The sequence below is a fragment of the Wolffia australiana genome, chromosome 11 (genome assembly GCF_029677425.1).
Source record: "Wolffia australiana isolate 7733 chromosome 11, ASM2967742v1".
Classification (NCBI taxonomy): domain Eukaryota; kingdom Viridiplantae; phylum Streptophyta; class Magnoliopsida; order Alismatales; family Araceae; genus Wolffia; species Wolffia australiana.
Window position 1 is genome coordinate 2,781,227 of NC_135845.1, and position 10,378 is coordinate 2,791,604.

Consider the following 10,378-nt stretch of genomic DNA (forward strand, 5'->3'; position numbering starts at 1 on the left):
TGATGACTTCTGGTACAATAGGGAAGATCACCTTATAAATAGTCCCCGTCAACTTTCCTTGATCTGGGAGACGACTCTCTGGCTCCCTTCATCAGCCATATTGTATCCAAGCACAACTGTCAAGTCTTGGTCGTACCTCCAAGCCTCAAGACTTGAGACAGACTAAATCTTCCTTAAGCCATTTTCTTAATATGGACTTTCTGGCCCAATAGGTCGGTCACAACTGATTTCATCAGGCCTTTGTTGCCTTTGCTTTAGCTGAGGGCCACCGTTACCAGAAACCCGTCTCCCAAGTACCATCACTCTTGAACCTCTGTAGCCACAACAAGAGTCCATGTTGTCATTGATGAATGCAGGAGGAATCTTAATTATAATTGAGTTAGGCATGTTCCTCATTCGTCTGTCCAACTCCTCAAGCAGTGGCCTTCTTCTCTCCTCCGTTTACTTCTTTCATCACAAATTTGAAAATAAAGTTCCATTAGTGACATCCTGCATGGATGCAATCTGGAGCATTGATTCAATTTGGAATTTAAGAATAAACTAATAAGAAGCGTATAACAATAACTAACATAAATTGCAACAGTTACTAGCTGAACTCGGAAATAATCACCCACCTTGGCATCTAATAAAGTTTCAAGGCTGTTGACACATTTTGCATAGTTAGACTTGTTTGATCCACCTGTCAACATTTGAAATAAGCAATACGGAAAGAAATTATTTATTCAAGTTCTTCAATGCATCTTTTTCTTTGAACAAGTTCTTGAATTTCTTGAATGCGTCTTAATTGAGTCTATTTTATTTTATGAGATTATCTCACTTTTTCTTCAAAAAAATGAGGTTATCTCAATTCAACATTGAGAAACTACACCACCAAAAATCAAATCTAGTCATCATTCTTTTGATTTTTGTGCAAATATATAACTTGATGCCCTAGATCCCCCTACAACCTGCGTCACTATATGATCTGAGATACAGGAAAGCTTTAAGTTTCAAAACAGGACTTAGATGAAAGCTTTTTAGCTGATAATTAGATACCAAAGGCTTGATAATAAATCTTTTGACGCCTCTTCTACTAGTAATAGATAACAAGCAATAGAATCTAGTTTAAAAAGCTTAGTCAGGATCATTAAAATAATGAGAGTTTCAGGAAATGAGAAAAACAGGACCACTAAATACCTTGAGATTGGGAGCAAAAAATTAGGGTAGAAAAGAATGACGTGAATGATTTAAATAATTCACCTTTGCCAATAATAGGAGAAGCAGTCATTCCGAATATGCGAGGTCTCTTTCTGCTCTCAGTCTCATAAAACTCCTGAAAGCAAACATGCAGATTTGGTAAAACATTTAAAATGGCATGTTAGCATGCTGAACAGATGGCGGCGAACCTTCATGATTTGTGCATAAGGATGCCTTTTATCCAGTTGTGCATGATGACATTCGTCAAATATCAACAGTGCAACCAGCTCCATTTTTATGAAACAATGTCGCAGCTTATCTATAAGTATTTGAGGTGTCATGACAAAGACCTGTGAAATTCAATGATACAAACATTAATAATCAAAGAAGAAAACAAATGCATGAAAGACAGATGCATCAAAACAAATGTTTGGCTGGCTCATCCTTCGACAAAGACTAGTGACAAAAAATTGTCAGGAAGAAGTGGTCCCAGAAGCTTCAACGGAATGTGTTATAGGTGCAAGCAGCAAAGAAGTAGGCAGTAGGACTCCATAGCTGGATCACACTTGGACAGATTCGGGCCAACGAGAAGTTGTGATACCACATCCACAGATGTCACTGAACTATTGGAGATATCAGAGCAGGTTCTACACTCCCAGAAGGAGTTCCCACCAGTAGTTCCCAGAAGTAGTTGAATCACTCCCCGATAATATGGTGGGTGCATGGGGGCCAGAGCATGTCCACATATCATCTCTCAGAAAAAAGAGACAATGGAACATGAGTGCAAAGAGGTGGTGGCAAACGAAGAAAGAAAAAAAATGGAACCAGATTGGAGATAGCAATCAGGATAATAGTGGCTAAAAGATCGTGACCATAGGGAAACGGCTCCATGTTCAGACAGCTTTCTATTGCGCTTGGTGCTGCTGCGCTTTGTCCTTTCCACAATACTGATGTTCTACTGCTCAGACTATGAGATACCTAAAGGTGTCGGAAAGTATCTGGAAGGCTTGACAAGGAGACCTTTTTCTAAAAGATTCGAGTCGATTAATGAGGGTGAATACCGTTGGTCTCCTGAACCTGATATGCAACCTGTTGATCAGGGGCTGGGGGTTCTTCAATTTACAATCAACAAAACTGGCACTGATTATAAAATGTGTTGGTAGAATTATGAGGTCAGAGGAAGATCTGTTGGCAAGCATCCACTATCCTTCACATGTATGTGGGACATGTGTGTGTAAATGGACTCACATGCCAATCATCGTTCAATCGCTTGTTTTCCCACCTGAGAATAAGTGACTTAAGACAACTGGGCCCATCTCACTTTTTTGTATTGGCTCTTAATTAAAACAGTAAGAAGTTTATTATGTAAACCATACCCACACAAGAAAAGGTTAGGAGGAGATGATTAAGAGGAAGAAACAGAGCTGCTTAGGGGGAGCTAAATCCAACTGGATCTGGTCTTGAACATCTGGAAGGACAGTTATGGCTCGGGGTTAGATTGGGGAAGGTCTACTTTGAAGGGAATCTACCCTGTAGCGTGGCATGAAACAAATCTTCCTTGAACCCCGGAATATTTTGGCACCAAAGTCAGTAATAACTCCTCATTTGATTTTGGTTGGATGACTGGTGGACTAGAGGATTGCCTCAATTTACAGCATTATTCATGACGTGGAGAGTATTGCTTCATATTGGTCTAGAAGGAAGTGAGGGAGATGGGCATTCTGGTCATTGTGCACATTTAATGCATGTATAATTTCGTAACATCAGGTTGACCACCGCTCTTGGGTGATCTTCCCTATTTTCTTCCAAAAAATAAGAAAAACATAATCCTAAAGTATCTAAGATTCTGGCCCTACTTTTGACCCTAATCAGACCTCAGTTTGGAATATAACGTTGCTGAACTCGAAATGCAAGATTGATTTTTAAGCCCTTTAGTTTCTGTATTTTTAATTTTTTTTGAAACAAATAAAAGGCAGTCACCCGACGAGTCGATAACCACCCGAGAAGTACATCGACCCTAGAGCCCGTGCGATACATACTTAACCACTCCTCTCTCTATTCCTACCCCGCGGGAACCATGCCGCAATGAGGTTGTCGACCTCATGGGTGAGTCCGTCCAGTGAGGCCTGCCTCCCCCTGAAAACCACATCGTTTCGATGTAGCCATATTCCCCAGAGCACCGTCAGTGCTCAGCCCCTTTCCACTTTTTGTCTATTTCCATTTATTTGCATGGATTCCCAAAAGGCCTCAGCTGATGTCGTATTGATTCCCAGATGTGTTTGAGTAGCCCAAGTTGATTGTGCAAAAGGGCATGCAAAGAACAGATGGTCACAGTCCTCTTCTCCTTTCATGCAAAAGATACAAATCGTCGGTATCTCTGGGTACAACCGTTTCAGGAAGGCGCGAGTTACCAGTCTCTTGCAGTACAGTAGCCACCTGAATATCTTTATCTTTAGGGGGGTTTTTAGGCGCCATATAGCTCGGCACGTCAATATAGCCATTTGGTCCTCATTCCCTTGGCGGATCTTTGTATAGACATCTTTGACTGAAAAGGGGCCATTATTCCAAACCCAACCGTCCTTTGCTCCTAAACATGGTGGGATCTGGTGCAAGGCCTGCTGCATGTCCATGAATTCAGCGACCCGTTGGTCTGACAAAGCGCCGTCAATTACCGGGTTCAAAATGTTGTCCCAACATTTGCCTACTGTGGCCACAGGATTTCGGGCGAGCGCAAATAACCGCGGATATGTATCACAAAGGGGCCGCATGTTGCCCATTTGTCTACCCAGAAGAGAAATATAGCACCGTCTCCTAGCATGGCTGAGTAAAACTCATGAACTTCGGAGAAAATTAGGCGAAGGCCTTGCCAGAAAGGTGATACCCCTCTGATTGGGGTTGTTTTATCCTCCCAATTCAAACCTTGACCGTAGCTATCCCGCATCATCTGGATGACGAGGTCCTCACTGGGTTGCATGAGCCTTGTCACCCATTTAGTTAGTAATGTCGTGTTCATACTTGGTAAATGCAAGACTCCTAGCCCTCCTTGACTGGTGGGTCTGCAGACCGTGTCCCACGCCACCAGTGCCAAACGCCGCTTACGGTCTAATTCTGCGCCTTTCCAGAAGAATCGTCTCATCAGGCTTTCTAATCTTTGACTAATGCCAACTGGCATTTTGAAAGTGGAGAGATAGAAGATGGGGATTGCTGACAGTACTGACTTCAGAAGAACCAACCAGCCCCCCTTAGACAGAACCTTGGCTTTCCAACCTTCCAGACATCTTTCAACTTTCTCTATCACTGGCTGCCAGTCTGCTTTTGACAACCTCCCATTGGTCATTGGCAAGCCCAAATATCGCATAGGAAGACTGCCGATTGGTGTACCTACCGCCCCAGCGCACTGTGTCTCCTCTTCCTGAGATAGACCACTGCTCAAAAAAACTGACTTGGCTTGATTGATTTGCAGACCCAAGAAATCTGCGAATAAGTCGAGTATTGTGGAAAGATTTTTTGCTTCTTCCTCTCCGCCTTCTATAAAAAAAGTGGTGTCGTCCGCGTACTACAATAGCGGTATCCCCTCTGGAAAGCTAGGTGTCTGGTATCCCCTTGGGAGGCCATGTGCGCAAGCTAGATTCGTACATGTGGCGAGTGTGCCCGCCGCTAACACGAATAGTAGAGGTGCAAGAGGGCATCCATGTCTCACCCCCCTTTGTGGTTGTATCCACCCACCTTCCGGCCTTCCATTCACCAACACTGAAAAGGAATGTGATGTAATGCATCTTTTCACCCACCTGATCCATTCACTAGGGAAGCCCCGCCATTTCATTGATGCCCAAAGAAAGCCCCAATCTAGTGTGTTGTATGACTTAGCAAAATCAACTTTCCACATGAACCCTTTGGTCCTCTGCCTTTTCCATGCCGTTAATATCTCTCCTGCTATGACTGCGCTATCGACCAGTAAGCGACCTGGTATGAATACTGATTGGGAGGATCCAAAGAGATCCCCGATCACCTCTCTCAGCCTGTTCGCCAGAACCTTTGCAACGATTAAGTATATGGAGTTGGACACGGTGATTCACCTGAAGTCCTCAATTCTTTCTGCACCATTCTGCTTTCGCATTAGGAACAAATATCCCTTGTTTAATTTTTCCATACTACCTGACCCATGTTGAAACTCATCTAGCGTGGCCATCACATCAGATTTCACCACCTCCCAAAACTCTTTGTAAAAGAAAACTGGCAGGCCGTCAGGGCCTAGCGCCCCTTCACTGTTGAGGCCAAAAATAGCCTCCTTGATTTCTTCTTCCGCAAAAACCGAATCAACTCAGCTTGGTGCGCGTGTGCTAGAGTCTGAGCTCCCTTTCCACACCACATCCATCGGTTGCGTCTACCTTTCTTATAGAGCTCAAGAAAATGATCCACGGCTGCACGACCCACTGCTTGTGGCCTATCGTGGACTTGGCCTCCCACTGTTAGTTTCCCAATATAGTTGGACTTGCGCCTCCCATTTGCAACTAGATGAAAAAATCTTGTGTTAGCATCTCCGGCATGTAGCCACAACTGTCTGGACCTTTGTCTCCAGTCTGTCTCTAGTTTCTTATCTTCCACGGCTACCACCCCTCTCCATTTCCTTCTATCGAGAGCTTCCTCTGCTTCTAAGCACCGTGTATCCTCTAAATCATCTAGTTGCTTGATTCTACTTAAAGCCTCGTTTCTAGCCTTCTTTCTTTGCATATGTATACATTTTTGGAACTCCACAAGATGACGTCGTAGCCCGTGGCTTTTTGCAATTAATGTTTCTGTCACTGATCTGAGTTTGGGCTGTGACCTCCACTTTTCCATCACCTCGTTTTTGAAACCAGCCTCTTGGAGCCACAATTTGTCTACCTTGAAGTATGTCGGCCTCTTGATCAACTCATTTGCAGTCCACACAATGGGCGTGTGGTCCAAAATCTGGCGCAGAAGTGACCGCACGTCTGCTAGTGGGAATCTTTCCATGAGCTCAACGAGCATAAAAATCTATCCAAGCGCGACATCTTGTTTTGGCCCGATGTGCTTCGCCATGTATAAATGCAGTATGTGGGCCCCATTTCTTGAAGTGTTGACTCCGAAATGAAGGCCCAGAAGGCTTCCGAATCGGCGTCTCTCCCTCCAGTTTCATTTGGCTGATCTCTTGCTTCTAGTGTCATGTTAAAGTCCCCACCAAACAACATGGCGCACCCCTGGAATGTGTTTGCAAGGTCAGCGAGCTCACTGCATAGTTCAATTCGTCGTTGGACATTTACAGGACCATATACCGAGGCTATAACCATCTCGAAATTGTCTTGCAAGCGCTTTAGCTTCGCTGCCACAGTAAATCGCCCCTTCCACGCGGCCACTTTTGAAAACCGTGTTTCATTCCATACTATCACCACTCATCCAGATCGCCCAACCGCATCTACCGCAAGGAACCCCTCCAGGAAACCTCTTCCCACTACATTCCAGTCCCTTAATTCACAGCTTTCCAACATGGTTTCTTGTAAGCATACCACTGATGCCCCCCATTCTCGTCTTATATTTTATGGCAATCATAAACGTACCAGAGAAGATCTGCACAGGGATTGAATTTAAGGATTCTAGACTCCTAAGCAAAAATAAGAAGACTTTTGTCTATTTGTCTATTGTGTTCTGCGAGCAAGGAATTGAGTAGGCAAACCAGAAGAAGAATGAGAATCAGTCTCCAACATACCAGAGATTGTGTTACGGTTCCATGATTGAGTTATGAATAGAAAAGAAAGAAGTCATCTTCAGTGTTATGGGCGTTATGGCTGCACAGGAAAAAAATCATCTTTGATGAAGAGAAAGCATCGACAGATGCTGGTACAAACAGCTGCAGGGTTGTACCGTTGCATGGTGTAAAAGCCCGGGGCCAAGTCCCTGCCTGCCTTGTCTTTTAGGCCCTACATGTACTTAACAATTAGATATTTTCATCTCATTGGGAGGATCACTGACTTTGTGTGATCTTTCCCATCTTTCTTTCAAGAAAATGAATAGAGAAGAAAGAAGAGTACGCAGTAGACGAGGAGTGGTCCAGCAGAAGGGAAAGCAGGTCAGCACGTGCAGTAACATGTGCTGACCGAGGGGAATAACCACCAACTTTTTTACCACAAAAGGGGGTTTTCAATAAACCCTGTAACAAGGACAGAGGGAGAGGTGGTTCTGGCACCATTGAAATTATTGAGCTGTTCTTGACACATCAAGAACCACAAATGTGAGAAACTGGATGGGTCAGAACACATGGTACTGATAAAATCAGCAGCCAATACTCTCAAAGGATATCACAAAGGGCCCGTCAGCTGGACTACTCTCCTTCCCAATTTCTTTCTACATCATATTTCCATCATTTCTAGTTCTTATGTTTATTATTTGTTACCTATTTCCTTTTTAGACGAGTGGGCCTAAATATTAGCCCAATATGTGTATCTCATGACCTGGTATTTAGACCAACGCTCGTGCAGTGAAAAGTGTGAGGGTTATTGTGAAAACCCGAGTTTCTTTCCCTTCTAGGGTTTCTATCGAAGTCATCAAGAGACACCTGTCTCCATTGACAACAGCCCTCTGCCAATCAATTCTACTGCTATATGAAGCAAAGAGTCACAAATCTGAAAATACCAGGAGCAGTCTTTTTAGTGAAGACATGGAGGAGAAGCCCCAAGCTTCTTGAATCCTTTCCCGTGGTTTTCTACTCTTTCTCTGCTAATGTACTCAATGGTTTTTTTATGATGAGTCGCCATGCAACAACAGATTTGAAAAGATAAAAGATTCAGATATTTTCTGACGAAAATGATGAGTCGAACCTCTGTGTCGTCCATCTCCTTCTTCCAGGAATCATGAGTCCACCTCTTAGAATTTCCAGAGCAGCATCTCACCTTAAAATTGGTCGTATTCCGGATGTAACTAGCTTGCTGCATTATACAGGAAACGTGAACACAGTGGAAAAGAAAACTACATTCATAGAGATAATTTTTCATTGAGAAAAATAAAAACTCATTCATTTTTTATGAAACGAACCATACGCCCAAAGAATTCACGATAAAATCAATCAAATCAACGGCCCATCTATACTACTCGGATCACATCATACAACAAGTATGGCATTGGCCAGTCCACATACCTTGTCAAAATATGGCGAATTTGAAAAAAATTTCAGCACAAATACAAGACACGTGGCTCTAACCTCACAAGAGTAGGCAGAATCCACACGAATAAGGTGTCATGAGATTCAAACCTGTTCAATAAGGGGCAGAGTCGGAGCCAAGAAGACGCAAACATCCTTACTCGGCTTCTTGATCGTGTGCCTGAGCTCGTACATGAGAAGCACGGCAATATGCGTCTTCCCGCTGCCCGTCCCCAAGTGCACTATGATGTTCTCCTCCACTGCTCTCTTACTCAAATCCAGCTGATACCTAAACGCAAATCAATCAACAGACAACACTCAACCTAGACAAAAACCAAACGAATACAGACTGATTCCACGGAGAAAATTAAAACCAAAAAAAGTGATCAAAACGCGAAATCTGGACTGTTTCAGAAGTCCGATCATCGAATACCTCCTAGCGATTACTCTGGGATCCTTAATCATCGTAGAGGACTCCGTCTCTTCGGCCATCTTCCCTCTCTGTTCTTCCTCAATCAAATGAAAAGTTAAAAGCACGCGCGGGAGTCGTTTATAGAAGGTCGTTTTAAAGCAGAGAGTACGGAAAGGAATATTTTCATTTTTAACAGAAAGTTGTTTTATTCGGACAGATGTAGCAGACAATTTGATAGGGTTCTCGGGTGGGCCACCCCTAAAGACTGGCCCACAATTGTAAAGTAGGCAAGGGGGGCCCATCTATGGATCTTTCCTACCTATAGATGGAAAAAAAAGTCACATAAAAAGATCTTAGAATAATGTTGGAAAATTCTTAGACATTCAGGAGAGAAATCACCTAGAGATGGGAAAAAACGAAGTCACATAAAAAGATCTTAAATATATTGAAAAAACTCTTAGACAGTCAGGAGAGGAGTCATGTATAGATAAAAAAAAAAAAAAAAACAAGTCACATGTAATGATCTTAAAATGTATAGAAAACCTCTAAGACAGTCAGGATAGAAGTTGCATAAAATGATCTTAAAATGTATTGAAAAGCTCTTAGACAGTCAGGAGAGAAGTCACATAAATATATCTTAAAATTTATTGAAAAGCTCATGGACAGCAAGGAGAGAAGTCACCTATGCATGGAGAAGAAAGAAGTCAGATAAAATATCTTGAAATACATTGAAAAATTCTTAGACAGTCAGGAGAGAAGTCACCTATAAATGGAGAAGAAGGAAATTCAGATAAAATATCTTAAAATACATTGAAAAATTCTTCGACAGTCAAGAGAGAAGTCACCTACAGATGGAAAAGAAAGAAATGGCATAAAAGGATATTGAAGTATATTGAAAAGATCTTAGACAGTCAGGAGAGATAACCCATTAAATGAGTATTGCATATCATGTCTATCTATTGGATGATCAGTCATATTACCTTCAAGCATGTCAGCGCTCCATGGGAACCATTTTATCAACATGTCTCATTACGAATATTGTAATACTTTTTGGGTTCAGGCCCCTTCAAAAAATTCTAATCGATTTATGAAACAGAATAAATATGAATAAAATTATACCTTCTAAAAAGACAAAACCAAAATGTAAAAATGAATTAGTCACCTTGCGCAGAGTCAAATTTGGTACCATTTGATTTGGAATGAGTTGTCTCAAGCTACTTGTGTTTGTCCTCTGAACATAAGCACACAGTCATATGCACTTAAGATCTCATTGTCTTCTTCTTGATCAGCATTGCTATAGATCCAAGAAGGATCTTCACACCAATCCAATCACACTATGTGGGGTGGGTGGGTGTGAAGCTTCGCCGATTGAGAAAACCTTTGTGAGACTTCTTCGATTGAGAACACCTCAGTGAGGCTTTCGTCGATTGAGAATACCTTGGAGGCTTCGCCGATTGACAACACCTTACTGAGGCTTCGCCGATTGAGAACACCTTGGAGGCTTCGTCGATTTAGAACACCTCTAGCTCGTTTACTAAGGGTTAAGCAAAACCCTTATTTTTACAAGGGCAAGCTTCGTCATTTAATCAATATAACTTCGGGTGTATCTAGGAAATATGCTTGCCGAGAGACTTAAC

The 10,378-nt window shown here is 42.5% G+C and overlaps 1 protein-coding gene across 3 annotated transcripts in view; it reads right to left on the reverse strand.

The window, feature by feature from the left end:
• The window catches only part of DCL4 (dicer-like 4), an 86,692-nt gene extending 77,765 nt beyond the window's left edge, over positions 1-8,927 (reverse strand). The window contains exons 1-6 of one of the 3 annotated variants that reach the window (XM_078582712.1): positions 8,763-8,927; positions 8,441-8,618; positions 8,010-8,117; positions 1,386-1,526; positions 1,240-1,312; positions 615-679 (exon numbers count right to left, since the gene is read on the reverse strand). In XM_078582712.1, the coding sequence (XP_078438838.1) occupies positions 615-679; positions 1,240-1,312; positions 1,386-1,526; positions 8,010-8,117; positions 8,441-8,618; positions 8,763-8,821 (624 nt within the window). In that variant the 5' untranslated portion in view covers positions 8,822-8,927. The remainder of the gene's footprint in view (positions 1-614; positions 680-1,239; positions 1,313-1,385; positions 1,527-8,009; positions 8,118-8,440; positions 8,619-8,762) is intronic. The other 2 variants (XM_078582714.1, XM_078582713.1) reach the window with 2 other exon arrangements.
• Between the last annotated feature and the right edge of the window lie 1,451 nt (positions 8,928-10,378).